Here is a 17,741-nt window from a genome sequence, read left to right on the forward strand (position 1 = left end):
ATATATAGTTTCAGGGAAAGAGTAATTACTTTATCTGATATATATCTTAAAAAAAGTTAAAAAAGTTATTTATATCAAAAAATAATTTTAATATGCTGATATTAAAAATAAATTTAAAAAAATAAAAAATATTTTAATATATTTTTAAATAAAATATATCTTTTTTAAAAAATATTTAAATAATATTAAAATAAAAAACCGGCTTTAAATGAAGTATGATTGAGTGAAGAGAGTGAAAAGGTTAGGTCATTGAATATTGGATGCTAATTAAATCCAATATTCCGACCTTTAAACAACATTTGTGTGCTTGTCAGTGAATGCGTCAGCTTTTTAAAGCCGAGGACCACATCCTATACCAAAAGGCATCTTAGGCTTTGCTCCTATTGTATTGATGACGTGGTAATTGCAAATTATACTAAAATGTCACGTGCTGCCGTGCCGAACGCTCATGAGTTGTTGAAATGTGACGTCTTTGACACTATTGCCCTTTGTTTTTCCGAGTTTGACTCAAGCTCTCTTTTAGATGTATTATTAATTGAATCTTATTCATCATTTAAGATCGTAGATTAATAAATTATATATAGAAAAACACGCCATTATATTTAAATAATTGAAGAAATTCATGCTGGAATTGTCTTCTTACTGATTCGAGACTGGAGGTGCCAGGCTATATCATGGGGAGGCTATACCGTTCAAAGAATTTTAGTGTAGAAAACTATTGGGTAAACAATTAAAGAAAGAATGAACAAGCAACAGGATAGCGAGAGCATACAGGTAAGGAATTTCGAGGTTTCTATTGGGTAAATCCTGATCTTAAGGATTTTATTTGGGGCTCAGACAGATCAGGCATTCTGGATTTCAATTAAGCAAATTGGGAGACTTTTGTGGTACAGGCACAACGCCTGGGTTTTAGGTGATATTTCAATGATTTGCTTGATAGAATCCACTCAGGAGGAGTGTGAATCAAGAGACCTCATCGTTTAATTACCGAGATAGAACAAAAATTATTCGGGAATAGTCTTTCCGAATGTCCATTAATTTCGGGGACTTCGTGCAGCACGGCAATGTCTTAGTTTTTCAGATTGTGTTCAGCAATTACTCAGATCAAGTTATATGCAGACACATCCTCTTCGATTTCTTGTAATTCAGTGGACAGTCCCAGGAAGTTCAACATAAACTGTTCTAATGAAGAACCAGGGAACACAGGTGACTAAACACAAACAGCCTGTTAAGGTTGCCGGAAGAACAAATAAAAAACCGACGTGAAGAATTAAGCTAATATCCATCAGGGAAATGAAAGAAGCATGATGATTATGATGCTATTCGGAATGTCGTGTCTGAACTGTTAATGATCGACTCATCCTTCCTATTTAATGATTCTCCATCCAGTATTTAATGAGGGTTATGAAAAGATGAATCACATCATGGAACAATTCCAAAAGAATTGTCAAATCTGCTTTCAAATGAAAATCAAGAAAAATACATTATTCATCAAATAGTTGGAATTTCATAATGAAAAAATGGAGCACATCATGTGATAATAATTGAAATCAACCGACAAAAATTATTAATCAAAAAAGGGTTAAACCAGGCATGTTCTGCTAAATACATGCAGGATATGTGCTTTCGGATGTAGCATCCTCAAATAGAATCCACTTTTAGAATGTCATGTAACAGTATCTTCTAACAAATTGTTATCTAATACTCTCATTTCTACCACAGCAGCATACAGGTTTGGTTCGTCTCCCTGGAAAACTATCAGCAACAATGCAACGAGTCGAAACGGTTTAAACTCGACATGAATGATCAACAAGAACATTGTGAGCTAATGATGATGATCCCTGAATAGCAAAACCACAAGAGCCAAAACCATACATTATCTAGCCTAGCTGTCTATTGTATTTTGGAACTGTATTTTAGCGCAAGTAGAAATGATGCACATAATGGAATTAGTCCCCAAAAGCCATGCTGTCTATTGCTATTAAAAAGAAAACTTCAAAGGATATAATTATCACATGGAGCCCAGAATCAGAATGAGTCAAATTGCAATCTCCAAGGGACAGGCAATCAGAAAGCAATAATGATACCACAGGGGCTAGCCACAAACTTGCTCAGTGTAAATACATAATAAGTCAGGCAAGAAACAAAAAACATGATATGACCTACTTTGGCCACAAATTCAGGAAGATGAATTGATAAGATAACTAAAGGAATGGAAACAAGGTGCACCAAAACAGCAATATAGTTACTCTTCAACTATCAGGACTGCTGCTTCTTTTGCTTCTTTCAATGTCATATTATATCGGAGGTTGCTGCAGTGCTGATACATAAGCATCGGTACAATGCTGATAGTCATCAGGGTCATTAGATTTGCTATTTTTATTCAAATCCAGTGGCCTTGATGACCATCGGCAGATACCAATGCTCGGATCATAGGCGTTCTAGATTTCCCCTGCAACAGGAACCACTTTCTAAGTAGAATAGTTACTGTCACATTCTCCGAAGACAAAAGACATAAACCTACTTTTTGTAGAGACGAGAAATGGCAATACAAGGACAGGGGAAGCTAAATCAAAATGACCTTTTGCCAACTTGATCCTATCCAGCTTGATACAAAATGCCAAAACCCAGTTGGGTTCTCTGCATATTACACAAGAAAAGTCTGCTCATTGCTGATGACAAGACAGAGGATTAAAGGTGTGAAAACTAAAGTGCATAGTAAAAGGCATTGTTGTAGCCTATTTATGAAAATGGGTCTCACATTCCCCTATCTGTTTGTGGAGTGGGGCACATCTGTATTGCTACCTTGAATGCTGCTCTTTATTTATGGAAAGGCCAGAGAAATAAAGGAAGAAGTATTTTTTCAAGAGAGAGGTCTAATAAGCGAGTGACTTGGCCCACTTCATTCATTTTAAGGACTTGGATTTTTGGTCTATTTTATCAGACAGATTTCCCTCGTTTATCTGCCTTGCCTGTCCTCTAGTAATTTAAAGCAGAGAAATAGCGATGCTAGGATTTACAGGTGGTGAAAGTTGCTTGGTAATTCAATAATGAAGCTTTGATGTGCCTGTGGGAGGGGTATCTTCGTCCTATGCGTGGAAAAGTGCGTTTGGTTGATCATATACGGGTCTGACAGACAAAGATACAAGTGATTTTCCAAGGTGATATTGAATGCTATAACCATTTCTCCAGCTACTTTCTTTAGTCCTCTTCTTCAAAGTTTGTTGTGTTGCGCTTTTCTTTTCTATTCTACTCTACTCTACTCCTCCAGATATCTACACTAATGGAGTTCTCTCAAATTCTAGGATGCACAGAGGAGTATAGTGGGGCTAATGGCAGTGAGTCTGGGTGGACAAAATATATTGCCTCCCCCGTCAAAGAAAACGACTTCGATGATGATAATGCTGATAGCAAGAATAAACAAGGAGATTGCAGAAAAGGTAATTATGGGAATGATGATGGTGGTGGTGAGAGTGATGACTCCATGACCTCAGATGCCTCTTCTGGTCCAAGTCATCCTGAACTTCCATGCAGGAGCAGTAAGGGAAGTGTTGACATAGGTCCTTCCAAGTATGCAACTAGCAAAAATTCATCAAAAGCAAAACTTCAGAAACAAGTGAAGGAAAGAGATGGATCAGCAAGGATCAGAGTAGAAAATGAAGTATCAGTTCTCAAGGCAAATAGTGCTGCTAGTTACGTGCAAAGTGGAACCAAGGTAAGAAAATCAGAAAGTTGAATCATTGGAAGAAGAGACGTGCTCTGCTTTCCTCTCTCTTGCTCTCTTTCGCTTGTGCCAGAAATGTATAAAATTTTTAAGTGCTGATGTTCTTCAGATGTCTACAAGTGAAGGCACTTTCCATGCTTCTGTAACTCTGTTTTGGATTTCCAGAATTCCACTTCTCTCTCTCTTTTTTTCTAGAAAGGTGAACTTTGACTCTTGGAAATGTAAATGGAGGTTATTTACAAAGCTCATGTAGACTTTAGAAATATGCAATTGTGTATTACAAATGCGTTTCACAGGTAACATGTATGCACGAAGATTTTATCACCTCTTCCTCCTGGAAAAATGAGATTCAAGGCATGCACCCAGACACAGTGCACGAGAGCGGCCGTGTCCCCGTGTGGTTGTATTATATTTTAGTAACAGATCAGCAGGGAGGCCTTGCTGATCCTGAGGATTAAAGAACATGGTTCAATCCGAATGGTTCCCACAAAAACTCTTATCACATCTACATGTAATGGTTCCCGAACTGAAAATCTTAGTTTTAGCTCCCCAAAACACAAAAACCTAAATCTACCCCCCCGTGTGTCTTGCCTTTCATTACTGGAAAGGAATGCTGAAATACGTAGTATTTTTATTTTTTTTATATGTTTTCAAGTGAAATAAGTTAAGGAACATATATAGATGAGAAAATTGTTTTAAGCCCCCATTCCGGTCCAAAAGATTTAATAAAGTAGAGAAATTCTTTCTGCGGAGAGAGCTAATTGCTACATCCAAATAGCCAGACAAATGAATGACATGGCTGACAATATTTGCCAAACATCATTAGGGTACTAGATTCAAACACTCTTGTTTCCTTTTAGCTCTCATCACAAGCTTTCTTGGCTAAGGGCCATGTGATAACCCTCAAGCCAACAAACCAGTGGTCTAATGAAAAACCACCCACCATGTACATTGGGCTTGAGGAAGAGGGGATGCACCCTGGAATTAACCACCGCTCTGTGTAACGGCTACGAAGATCTAATTAAAGAATCTTTTAACCCAAGGATAGGCATAGAAACCCAGCAGTGACATCCTACCTACCAAGGACAGAAGCTACAGAACATCGAGAAATTCCTCTGTATCTCAAAAAGATGGGAGTGTTGAGAAATATAAAAGTCTACCAGTTGCAGAGAAACATTTTAAAAAAATGAAATGATTAAAAGAAGAAGAGAAAGAAGCATCGATACAAGGGGTATGAGCTGGTATATGCATAATTCAAATGGAACACAGCTGCTCTTTTGAAGCTCAAGCAAGATAGATGATCTTATTGTATTGAAGAAGGGGTATCTAAGTAAGAGGTTGATCCTTTAAAATAAAATGAAAAAGGCAGCTGGACCTGTAGCCGAGTCCCAAACAATTGAACAGACTTAAAATGCCTTTACTCGTTAAGATCTTTCAGCACCGGCCTGACAATATCATCCCGTTAAGATGCTGTGTCTTCGCACAAAAAAAAACAAAAAAAAATGAACACGCAGCGTTTTCAACACGTTTTTTAACATAAAAAATATAATTGTAAATGAAAAACGTTGGTGCATATATTTAATTAAATAGTATAAGAATCATATGTTAATAAATATAAAAAAACTGTTAAAACTAACTAAAAATTAAATTAGAAATTTAATAAATAAATATAAATCAAAATATTTTATATCCATCACTTAATCCAATCATGTTTAATAATTTTATTTTTTTGAAACAAATCAAAGAAAATTTCAAGGAAAAAGAATTATATAGGGTTGCAAAAAAAAAAAAAAAAAAACAGCCTGCTAACCCTGGATGGCCCAGCATATCTGGTCCATAAAAGAAAAGGAAAGGTCGTGCGAGCAAGCTCCCACACGCTCTCTCAAGTCTTAACCTTTTGTGCAGGTAATTATAAACCTGAGAACCATACGGGATGAACAGGAGCATTAAAGAGTAAAGAATTTTCAACAGATGATCAGATAATTGTTGCAGTAATACTGTGACTTTCCATGCTGGCGTGTCAAACAAATTAGCAATGAACCAGATCAACATCACAATTTAAGAGGGAATTAACCAAATTTATACTTTATTATTGAATACCTCAGGAATTACAAATTTACAATTGCGCCAACGCAAGAACACACTGCATTCTGTTGCCTGTGCTACCCACGCTGCTACGCCTACATCAATCGCAATTCACAGAGCAGCAGCTTCATCAAGAAACAAGTCATCAACATTGTATCCCCATCTCTTGCTCAGGAACACCTAAAACAGTTCAAGAAAAAAGATTTTTGAAGTCATTGTTTCTCATCAACTGGTTGCATGTTTTGTTAAAATCATGCTGTTATGAAAGAACGCAAGTAAATATGAATAGGCTTGTTCGCTACTAAGCCTAAGAAATTATAGTATCAAACTACTTGACACCTAAATTAGTAGTGATAATGAATCCCAAAATCAAGGCTCTTCTGCTTAGACAACCTTATAATTTGTAGTAGTTTATCCCATTACAATAATTTGTGCTGCCAACTTTATGACCAAGCTAGAGTCAAGGGCAGCGTTCTCTACGTTTAAGTTTTTTTCTTTTCTTAACAAAACAAACAAGTTATACTAAAATTAACAGTCTAAAATGAACACAATTAAGGAGGGGGGAAAGCCCAGAAGAACTGATAAAAGGAAAATCCTAATGCATGAACAGAGAGAGAGAGAGAGAGAGAGAGAGGTATGTTACCAATGGATGGTTGAGACTTGAGAGATGAATCAAGACACATGCTTGGCGTTGTGAAGGAAAGCAGCAGAGCAAAGAATGGAAGCAATAAAAACGAAAATACCCAAACCAATCACCAAGGAAATCCCTGCTACCACTAAATCCATTATGCTTAACCCCGTCAACAGCATCATCTTCTTCTTCCCTGTCTTTACTAGTTTTTGTCCACTCCTTTTTCATATAAAAAGGAAATAAACCCAACAAAAATGAGAGAAATCTGATGTGGGTTTCTTTAGTTCAAGAAAAAAACTCAGACATCTCAAGAAAATCTCTATGAAGGAACTGAAGTTACAATGTAGCATCACTTCTCATAATAAAGGGAAAAAATAACTGTATCCACCTGTCATAAAATTATGAACTACATAATCGACTGTGGCCCACTCGCAGGATTTATCTGAACCAATGAAACCTGCAAGATTTATCATCTTGGGATGCATTTTCTTGGTATCGGTATGTGCACCAGGTCTCCTCCTCATCCACAGTAATAATGTCTCTATCCTCCGTCAAGATTTCCTAGGGCTCGTTAACATCTCCATCTATTTTCTTTAATAAAATTTGTGGGCACGCAAACTCCATCCAACTCCCTCCTCCCTCCTCCCTCCTCCCTCCTAACTCCTAAGGAATTTCTATCACATTTTAATCATAAAAATTTAAGTTCACATAATCAATTTTTTTTTAGCTTACACATATTTAAATTAATTTTATAAACTCTAAAATTAATAATTATATAAATCTTTAATAATTCTAAAATTTATGAGACTCAAACTTATGACTTCTAAAATAAAAATTTAGAAATTAATCAATTAAACTACACCAAATTTTCAAATTACAAATGTTTTTGTTTTATTTTTTGTTTTAGACTGCCATAATTTTTCTTTTAATTTTAATTTAAAATTATCTAAAAATTAATTTATGTACTTTTAATTTTCAATTTTAACCTTTTTGTACTCTTTATAGTTTGCATGTAAAGCTAATGACATAATTGGATACCCTCAACTTCTTTAACCTTTAATCTAATTATTTAATTTTTTATTGATGATATTTAAGTCATTTTATTAGTTTTTTAAGCAAAGGACTTTTCAAATATATTAAATATAGAAAAATAAAACTGAGAGTATATTAGCTACTTTTCAAATCTTGAATGATTTTTGAGCAATTTAACTATAATTTTGATATCATATGAGCCCATTTATTTTTACTTTTATATTTTAAAAGTGTTATAAAAAAATTGATTTTTTTTTATTTTTTATTGTGTTTTTAGATTATTTTAATGTATTAATGTTAAAAAAATAATATTTTCATATATTTTCAAATAAAAATTACTTTAGAAAATAACTATTTTCACTCTTCCACGTAAATTCATTCTGTAGTGTTAACAACCTTTAAAAAACAATGATGCTGAGCAGAATTATATATATATATATATATATATATATTCAAATCATGAGCACAGAAGGCTTTCTACAATGCATGTACAATATTCAGAGCAAACACTGCAAAGCTCACAGTAGGTGACAAGGAGCTACTATGTCCGTATCATTGGATGCGAATCACGTAACAGTGGCCATTTCTCTCTTGCCATCTCCCTCCAACAAGCTTCTTGAGTCATTTCTTTTCAGAAGTGAGTTAAACTGCACGACCACCTTATCTTAATAAATCACTCTGTACGTGGACGGAGTGCATTTCCTCTTGAACTAAATTTAAGGAGGCGACACCTTGTTCTTTAAATGCAACCAGCTGGCATGCTTCATGAGAAAAAAATTATACTCCATACAGCTACTGGGTTCTGGCTAGTCTTTGTTAAATATTCAACTCCATTTTATAGGATAACTTGGAAAGTTTGGTTGTGCCCCCCTTCTACGGAATAACCATTGCCGATTCCTTCTCTTCCTTAAATGATCCAAGATTTCAAAGATAAAAAACGGAGTAATCGGCATGTATTTAAAACTGAAGTCACCAGACTATAAGTATACGCCAACTGGTCCAACACCTGATTCACGATTCATTAGAATTTACCATGATCAGATAAGCTTCTAGAGATAAATGGAGCATCGATGCTAGCTCGTATATGCATTCACTAGTTTGTATCTATTTGTATGAGGTAGATAGACTTACCTGGGGATTTTGGCATAGGAGGAGGGGCTACTGGTGGCATTCTTCTCCTCATTGGGAGGGGATCCGATTCCTTGATGTCAACTATGACAGCATCGGATGTCAGGAATGTCTTGGCCACCGATGTTGCATGCTCCAAACAACATCTAACCACCTGCTTTCAATTCATTGATTGAAATTAATGAAAATTTTGACATCTTGAATATATGTTATCAACTGCAAAGTAAATGGTCCAAAAAAGAAACGAAAAGTGGTAGTTCTAACAGAATAAAGAAATGGAATTGCAGAAATCAATCTTCAGCCAAAGTTGGCACACCAACAGTCGAGATACACTAGTTTTCTTCTTTTCTGGTGGCATCCGCCAGTACTCATATCATTCACCAGTTAAATTTCCAGCTAGCTAAATCACATTCAATTATTGAATGCGATGCTTTGAATATATTATCTAGGTACAGGCATTGATACCTATTTACTATGCCACATCACTTTAGAGCATAGTGGTCTGCATACGCAGTCGCAAATTAAGCCCCTTTTCTTTTGTAGTGGTTGCAATTTCTTATCCATGTTCGTCACCTAAAATGGATATGTCAAAAGCAAGGTGCATTTTTTTGGATGATTCACGTGATCATATCATTGAAATACCTTTGTGGGATCTATAATTCCAGCAGTTATCAAATCCTCGTAGGTGTCTGTTGCAGCATTGTATCCATATCTTATATCAGCATTTGACAAAACCTAAAAAGTTCACAAGTTTTGGAACCAAATTGTTATTATAATGATTAAAAAGAATTCAGAAGCACAGATTTTCAAATTTCAACTTCTTAAAATCTTAAAGCACAGTGAAGAATCAACACGCAAAGACCTGGTTTATGACGACATTTCCATTTACACCTGCATTCTTAGCTATTAATCGTGCAGGATAGCTCAAAGCTCTTTTGAAGATCTCAGCTCCAATCTGCATGAAATTAACTTAAGATCACTTAACTTTAGTGAGCAGTTGAAAGAGCTGACATCCGTGGTGAAATTTTTTGTACCATCTGAAATGAGACACGACAAGATATTACAGCATATATATAAATTGTAGGTGTTGAATTTCACATTGATCAGACAAACTTTTCCAAGTCTTATCATACTATCCACACTCTTTGAATGGAATTAAATAAAAGAATTACAGAAAATAATTTGAAAGAAAACATGCCTTCTGCTCTTCATTATCCAAAAGTTCTTTAATACCATCCACCTTAGTTGATAGCCTCAAAAGGCTACAACCACCTCCAACTACTACACCTTCCTCGATTGCTGCCTGCAATATACAAGCAAGCAGCTTATTATCTATAATTAACAAAAGACCATCTGAAAGATCGATGAATAAAAACAACAATTTACCTTGGTTGCATTTAAAGCATCCTCAATTCTCAGCAGTTTGTCCTTCAACTCGACTTGTGTCTGTGCTCCTACCTGTAAATCAATCGATAACAAAAGAACAATGAGGAGTTACATGCGCGAGATGATCACATCTTCAAGATGAGAAGTTGCTGATTACTACAGAGCACTTGATTACCTGGAGAATAGCAATCCCTCCAGATAACCTTGCTATTCTTTCATTCAATATTTTCTTTTGAAATTTTTCTTCAGTGTTCTGCAAAAACGAGAGACAGTGGTTCCATGGTGGTCGTCATTGTCAGGAAATTTTTTTACCACGTGGCAAGTATTCTCAAAATTTTAGGAACCTTAACTTCGAAACTGGATAATGCATGGCTTAGGTTATAGTCAAGCTGTGACATTCCATTTTTTCACCTACTCTTGATTACTCGGAGAGATTTTTTACCGAAACATAGAAACTTATTTGTTCTGCGAAGGAAAACTTTCTTGTTGCTGAAAGGAATTAACTTTCTATTAATTGCTCACATAGGAGAGATTAAAGCACAGATCAAAAGACTGAAAACGGTTTCCTATTTTTTGTAAAGAGTGATTGGATTGATAATGGGATTGATAATCTGCATAAGCCAAAACTAAGATACCTTTGTACTAAGAATATCTTCAACGTGGAAAAGTTTTTCTAGCATTTATCATCCTAATTATAAGGCCAAAGGAATAACAGATTTGACTCAATGTGTGTACAAGTTGACTGTCACTGATGATCATGCAATGGATGCTACTATGGAACTTGGAAAGAAATGAGAATGCTATAATGGAAGGGATTACATTGTGAAGAGCAGATGCACCTCAACAAGACTACATATCTGAGAAACCCTTTTCTCCACAGCTTCTCGAGTGCTCCCATCAGTTACTATCAACGTAGAATCTTTTGTTATCACCACCTTAGTAGCAGTGCCCAACACCTCCTTCCCAGCCTTTTCTAGCTTCAGCCCCATGTCATCTCTAATTACAGTGCCTGCAAAACATGGAATCATCTTGCATGCATCAATGAAACCAAAGTTATATATTACATTTCCTTTGCATTCACTTATGTTTCACAGGGAAATGGAATTAGAATTAACATTCATTTGGCATCTCATGGAGGAATGAAGATTGCCTCAATGACTCCCAACTCAAAAGGACAAAATATATATGAGATGCTTGCCTTTATCCTTATAAACCTAGAAGCTCGGACAAAAAACCCTGGTGGTAGAATCGGACAACTTACTTAACAATGGAATAAATAACAGCCAGAATTGATGCACAAAGTACAGGAAAAAAAGAAAAAAAACAGGAGAACTTAATCTTCTACCTCCTGTCAAGATAGCGATGTCATCCAAGTAGTGGCTCTTCCGTTCACCAAAGGCAGGAGCTTTAATAGCAGCTCCCTTCAATAGACCCTTGAGTTTGTTCCTAATGATTGGAGCCAGAGCTTCCTGGTCCACATCCTCTGCAACTATTACAATTGGGTACATCTCTTTAACTGCATTATCCAATATTTTGAACACCTCCTTTGCATTCTGTATTTTTTTGTCAACCAAGAGTAGCTGCATCCAAAAAATCTCTTACTTTCTGATAATTTCATGGAAGAGCATGACAAACCGTATAAAGTTTCCTACCTTGCAGTTGTGGAACTCCACTACCATTCTTTGCCGATCAGTTACGAAGTAAGGAGACAAATATCCACGATCGAATTGCATTCCTTCTACAATTTCTAGGATGTTCTCAGTACACCTTCCTTTCTCAATTGTGACTACTCCCCTTCTTCCCACTTGTTGAAGTGCATCGGATATCATGTTTCCCACTGTATAATCATTCCCTGCGCTAACTGCAGCCACATCTGCAAGCTCATCGTTCTCAACCTGCATTATGTTTCTTAAGTATGATTGCTTTTCCTACAGAAATACATTTTGCTCTTTACACAAGCTTTTTGCTTCCTCTTATCCTGGATATTAATTATTTCAAGCGAAATTGAAGAAGAAAAGCTGTGTTACTGACCTCCCTCGACATCAATTTGAGCTCAGATACAAGAGCTTCCGAGGTTTTCGCAATCCCACGAGCAATTTGAACAGGATTCATGCCAGATGCAATCACCTGGAATCAGTGTAATCTTTAATGCAGAAATTTTTCAGAACTTTTCATAAAGAATTTAAGGATATTCAAAATGAATGCTAGAATCCACTTCATGAAATAAATGACAAGCGTATGCCAACAGCCAACTAATTTTTTTTTCCAAGATAACAAACTCTCAGCCACAGTGGAATAGCATGTTCTAGGCCTTCAATTATCAAAATCTGAAACTTCATTGCACGAGACGCTCCACTTGTCTTGTGTGAAGTAGTCGTTACCTTTTGACCCTCAGCGATTAAACCATGAGCAAGAACCACAGATGTTGTCGAACCATCACCAGCAAGGTTATTTGTTTTCGCACCAGCTTGCCTCACCAATTTTACTCCAACATTCTCCAAGGGATCCTCCAGTTCAATCTAAAAATTAATCCAGGCATAGAAGAAGCAGTTAGGTAGGAACATAATAATGCCAAGGATTAATAATGATCCATTATCATAAGAAAAGACTTTTTCTTATGGCCAACATCGTTATTTTTCCCACCTTTGTGATTCATGAAATCAAATTCAAACAAAGATAACCAAACTGTGGATGCAGATACGAGCATTAGCAGGCATGAAAGGACAGTACAGAAAATCAATGGACTATTCATTTCCCTGGCTCGTGACGCCAGCGAAATGGTTAGCAAGAACTTCACAAGCATTTGAAACACAGAATTGTAGTTTGTTGCATTTGAAATATCATGAACCCATATCAAAACTGTAGACAATGATACATTCAAGTCTGCTTCTGTAATGGAAAATCGATGCATCACAAAAGCTGTTGATTTCTACATGGAGTTTGAATGAAAGTTGTTCCAAAATATAGAACATAAAAGGGAATATGTGTGCAATTGCAGTAAATAGTACCTCTTTGAGGACAGTTTCTCCATCATTAACAATCTTGGGAGGTCCATACTTGTTCTGCAACACCACATTCCTTCCTTTCGGTCCTAAAGTCACTCCTAATAACTCTGACACCATCTCCACCCCTGCCTGCACAGCACGAACCAATCATCATCGAAGGCAAAACTCAATTTGAAAAGGGAAGGCTGTGTAGTGACTTGAATTGCAAACCAGAAGTTTCTTCGTGGTAGAACCATCATGGTTGAAGTGAATTTCCTTGGCCATGGCTTTCGGGCTTAACATAGAAGGATAGGAGACCCTCTTGAGCCTTGTTGGGTTAGTGAGAGATATTGCAGAGATTAGAGATGGAGAGCATGCCATGGTTAATGCACCACCAGCAAATAACTCTTCGGTTTTGTTTCTTTGGGATATCAGCTCCTTTGCTATTTGAGGGATAAGGGAGAAAAAAAAATATCTTGGAGTGGATTTTGGCGCTATTTCAAGAATCTTTCCGTTTTATTTTTTTACGTTTGTGTTTAGAGCAGGAACATAACATTTCGAAATTCAAGTGATAACCAATGGGCCAAATCCATAAATTAAAAAGAGACTCGAAGGACATTAATACAAGTGTCCATCCCAAAGCCCATAAGGCCCACAAAATCCCAATCCAGCTCGTGAAAAAATCTGCACTCGATCATTGAGAGTTGAGGACTTGTAATTTTCATGGGTTTTGCTCACCTTATCCATTTGTATTTGTCTGACATATATAAACAAAATTATAAAAAGGTTATATTAGTAAATTTCACTCTTGATAGGCAATAATTACCACAGCCCTTTTTCTTCGAGAATGGATGATAATTAGACTCCTTAAACACTTATTAATTAATTGGTGCGTTGTGGACATACGTAATTAGCTTTCCTCTCTAGTTTTCATGCATGTTCTTGCCAGATTATACAGTCGTCAGCTTATTGTAATGGGATTCAAATTTTGATCTTAATTACAGTAGAGTTGATTAGTTTATCTAGACAAATAGCAGTAGAATCTGATGGGAATTGTAATCGATCTAGCTATGATCTAAAGTCAACGTGAAAATAAAAGTCAAATAGCCTCGATCGATAAGCAAATTAAATGGCGCACGAGCTTTGATTATTGGCTGGTTAATTAATGTTCAAGATGCTTCATGTTTGCCTTATTGAAGCCCTCTCTTATTTTCTGCTATTTAAATGCCAATTACCTCTTCTTATTATCATAGTGTTTCACGTTGCCAAGCGTGATGACATCTAGTTCAATGAACTGCATGGAACTTTCACACAATTCTAGATATAACCCGAATTCTAGCGCTGTAAAAAAAAAAAAAATCCTGTTTTTGTGCTAATGTTTCGTTTTTTTATCAGTTTTTTCCATGATTAAGAGAAAAGGATTAAAACAGGCCAATTAATAACGGCAATCTAGGTATGTTGTATGCAGAAATAAACGAAAGCATTTTATTGTTAAATGATAATGATGTTGTTTATGATAAAATCATATCTCGTATTCCTGAATAAAAAAATGCTTATGTGTATTGTTTTGTTATTTCTAATAACTTGGCACTGAGCCATAAACACATGCCAATATGCTTTGATTTGGAAATTAAAAAAATATTTGGTAGTAAAAATAATTTGGTTAATGCAGTTAAACAATAACATGTTACAAATTTAATTGAATACTAAGTTCAACAGTCGAATTCTATGTTTGCTCAGTTACAATGTGTGCAAGTATCTGAATGTAAGTAATATTTACGTAGAAGATATTATAAAAAAATGAATTCTTTTGAGATAACAAAGTTAAAAGGATCACACACATGTTTCGATTATTGTCTAAAAAGATTATCACCAATCAAATACAAATTTTATTGCTAATGCTATATCAATCATTGTAATTAATAACATTTCAACGACGGTTGTAATCTACCTGCTAGTTTAATTGATTATTGTGATACGGTCGATCAGTTTATAAAAATTTAACTAAATATTATGGTTAGGATTGTGCCATCCAAAAAAAAAAAAAAAAAGAAGAAGAAGAAGATATTTTATCATAACATTTTTTTTATGTCATTTCTATTTATTTGCATTTTACATTATGATTGCCCAATTTATCCACCTAATTTGGTGTGCCTTTTCTCATTTTACAGGTGTAGCTAAATCATGAAAGGTTGCCAATAAATTCCCACCCTGAGCCCGAGATCGGTAGGTGTCTATCACATGCAAGATCCTTATCAAACACCAGCAAGGACAGCTAGCTAGCTTCTAATCACACGTAGCACAACTCCTTGACTGCATCATCGACATGGAAAAGGCCAAAGGACGAGAGGAAAAACAGTTCTCGACGATGTCTCTAAATGGTGGTGTTTCCCAGGAAGAAAGAAATAGAAATCATTGACCCCAAGGGGGCACTGGCGATGTAATGTTTGACTTTTGGTGGCATGATTTCAATGCTCATTTATGGAGGAGCCTTCCCCTTCCTCTCCATCCCAAGACGGTCGCACTTCTCGATACACCGCCTCAATTATATAAGGTGGCAAACCTTTCCATCACCTACCATTTATCTCCACAAGCTCTTCCTGTCTTAATCACAAAAATGCCAAGGAAGCTCACTTTCTTAATGATGGTACTGTTTCTTTTATCCTCAGGTGCAAAATCCAGGTCTATTTCAGCCACCACCTGGCCAGAATCCACACCGCCGGAAACATCCTCACACATCCCTGCGGGATCATCACCTGTGAGCCTGTATTTCTAGTCTCCCACAAGAAAAATTAAGTTATTTATCACGATGCAAGATTGCGAGCTAATGTCCTTGTTTCTGTTCATGCAGGAGGAGTCAAGCAGCAATGATGACGGGTCATGCTCTGGGTTAGAAAGTGCAGAAGAATGTTTGATTAGAAGGTCCATGGCTGATCATACAGACTATATCTACACACAAGATATAAGTGGACCGTGACCCTTTTCCCCCCTCTTTTTTACCAGTGGTATTTCTGTACTAATTAGTTTTTTTTATCATTTAATTGTTAGAGCATGAACACTCAGTTTTTATATCGATCAGATTTCATCGTTACAGATACGCCTTCCACTGTTCTACAATAAAATGGCTTTAGCATAATGATTTGTGCATCTGGGCACCTATTGTTGTTTGCCACTTATTTGGCACCCCATTAAATAACATTTATATATATATATATATATATATTTATTAGTATATTTATTTGCAATACTGTTACTGTATTCGAAATACTAACTAGAAAGCATACACTAGAAATAATAAAAATATCATCGAAAAACTCGAAGAAAAAAATAAATTAGCGCTTCTCTCCCATCTTGACATAGGGAACCATCATCTCCATCGTATCTGCACAACGACCTTTCTCCATCATCTCCAACAGATTCTCCATCTCTTTGATTATTTTATCCCAATCTACTCTCCACAGTTGCCAGCATCACATTTCGCCCCATATCTCTGCCAAAACCTTCGTTCTTTCTGGGCAATTTAACCTTAAATGGAATTAGAAATCACACCTTTTTTGACTCAAATGTCAGTCAATTTCACAGCCTTGATCTTGCCTTAGTTTAAACCCAAAATCCGGTCAGTTTGGACCACAAATCATAGACGAAAACACAACCAAAACCCATCTGAATCCTTCCGTAAAGAAAACACAAAACACAAATGCATTTCCCGATATAATGAGATAGTGGCGTTGCCAGTGGATGAAGATGAATGCGCCGCTTTATTTCTCGTGGCAGCTCGACATGTTTTTATGGAGAACGAAGTGGCTGGAGGTGCAACTGTAGCAACGACCCCATATTGGTTCGTGTAAGCATGAAACAGAATGGACACTATGAGCCTGGCATCGGAAATTGCTAAACAAAATGATCTGAAGTGGAATGGTGTAAAAATTATAGGAGCTAGAGTGCTTTCCCTCCTACCTTTTGATATCTTAGATGATAAAGAATTGCTCTCTCTTTTTTTTTTTTGCAATGAAAACTCTCTTTATTTTCTTTCTTAACCTTTTGAACTAAAATCAAAGAGACGAAATTACAATCTCTCGCTCTGCCAATACAAATTTAATCCTACTAGTATTCAATTGCCCACCTTTTGACCTGCAACTTGACTTTTTCACGGAAAGCTAAGCATCCAAGAGACTCAAATTTCAAATAATCCCAATGGAAAACGGAGGAAAGTATGCCACAAAATAGAAGAAGGTAGAGATTTTGTGTTAAACCTTATATTTGTGTTTGGCCTTTTCTTTTAGATTCGTGTTTGACAAAGAAAAACATGAGAGATCAGAAGAGAGGATTAGCGTGAAGGGAAAAAAAATGAGTTATATTTATATTATTATTATTATCATTTAATTGATTTTCAATATCTGTTTTATTCAAAATGCAAAATGTAATATTAAAAAGTTTAGTTAAAAATAAAAAAACAAACTACAATATGCTCAATTTTTTTTTATAATTTTAATATCTACTGATCTATCGTGTTCAAATATGGATCGATTGGCCCTGGAGCAAAAGATATATATAAAAGATATCCCAAAGGAAAAGAGCGAAAGGAAAATAAATTAAATATACAAACACAAGGTTTTACATGGTTACGTCCACACACGACAAGAAGACTTTGGAGAAACTTTCAGCTCTTACTCGGCACCCCAAATACAACGCATGCACTTCCAATTTTAATCTGAAATTCTTTCTAAAAAAAAAGAAAGAAGAAGAGCACGTTGATTTAGCCGAGCATTCT

General features: G+C 35.8%; 1 protein-coding gene and 2 long non-coding RNA genes across 6 annotated transcripts; 1 reads left to right on the forward strand and 2 right to left on the reverse strand.

Moving 5' to 3' along the window:
* Window positions 1–3,159: 3,159 nt before the first annotated feature.
* LOC118047177 (uncharacterized) lies at window positions 3,160–7,085 on the reverse strand. 2 transcript variants are annotated; one of them, XR_012170943.1, is made up of 3 exons: window positions 6,453–7,085; window positions 5,825–5,989; window positions 3,160–3,578 (listed from the first exon to the last, which is right to left on the reverse strand). It is a non-coding gene; the product is annotated as an uncharacterized lncRNA (long non-coding RNA). The 2 variants fall into 2 exon arrangements; XR_004687289.2 differs by lacking the exon at window positions 3,160–3,578 and having other exon boundaries at window positions 5,782–5,989.
* Window positions 7,086–7,791: 706 nt separating this feature from the next.
* On the reverse strand, window positions 7,792–13,462 carry LOC118047163 (chaperonin 60 subunit beta 4, chloroplastic). Of its 2 annotated transcripts, XM_035056354.2 has the most exons (14): window positions 13,202–13,461; window positions 12,995–13,120; window positions 12,368–12,505; window positions 12,018–12,113; window positions 11,639–11,881; window positions 11,332–11,566; window positions 10,826–10,995; window positions 10,162–10,239; window positions 9,987–10,058; window positions 9,799–9,903; window positions 9,463–9,555; window positions 9,243–9,335; window positions 8,604–8,754; window positions 7,792–8,478 (listed from the first exon to the last, which is right to left on the reverse strand). In XM_035056354.2, exons 1-14 carry the CDS (start codon window positions 13,349–13,351, stop codon window positions 8,450–8,452), a joined length of 1,779 nt encoding a protein of 592 aa, XP_034912245.1. In that variant the 5' UTR covers window positions 13,352–13,461; the 3' UTR covers window positions 7,792–8,449. The 2 variants fall into 2 exon arrangements, with proteins under 2 accessions (XP_034912245.1, XP_073267773.1); XM_073411672.1 differs by lacking the exons at window positions 7,792–8,478; window positions 8,604–8,754; window positions 9,243–9,335 and having other exon boundaries at window positions 9,499–9,637; window positions 13,202–13,462.
* A 1,916-nt stretch (window positions 13,463–15,378) lies between these two features.
* LOC140955996 (uncharacterized) lies at window positions 15,379–16,061 on the forward strand. 2 transcript variants are annotated; one of them, XR_012170894.1, is made up of 3 exons: window positions 15,379–15,524; window positions 15,640–15,728; window positions 15,822–16,061. It is a non-coding gene; the product is annotated as an uncharacterized lncRNA (long non-coding RNA). The 2 variants fall into 2 exon arrangements; XR_012170893.1 differs by lacking the exon at window positions 15,379–15,524 and having other exon boundaries at window positions 15,541–15,728.
* The last annotated feature ends 1,680 nt before the right edge of the window (window positions 16,062–17,741 follow it).

This window comes from Populus alba, chromosome 10, assembly GCF_005239225.2.
Source record: "Populus alba chromosome 10, ASM523922v2, whole genome shotgun sequence".
Lineage (NCBI taxonomy): Eukaryota > Viridiplantae > Streptophyta > Magnoliopsida > Malpighiales > Salicaceae > Populus > Populus alba.

Coding starts and splice junctions, on each gene's coding strand:
- LOC118047163 (XM_035056354.2), bottom strand. CDS start 13,351: ATGGCATGCTCTCCATCTCTAATCTCTGCAATATCTCTCACTAACCCA. Junction 10,059..10,161: donor GAGGGATTGCTATTCTCCAG/GTAATCAAGTGC, acceptor ATTGATTTACAG/GTAGGAGCACAGACACAAGT. Junction 9,336..9,462: donor GAAATGTCGTCATAAACCAG/GTCTTTGCGTGT, acceptor TGAACTTTTTAG/GTTTTGTCAAATGCTGATAT.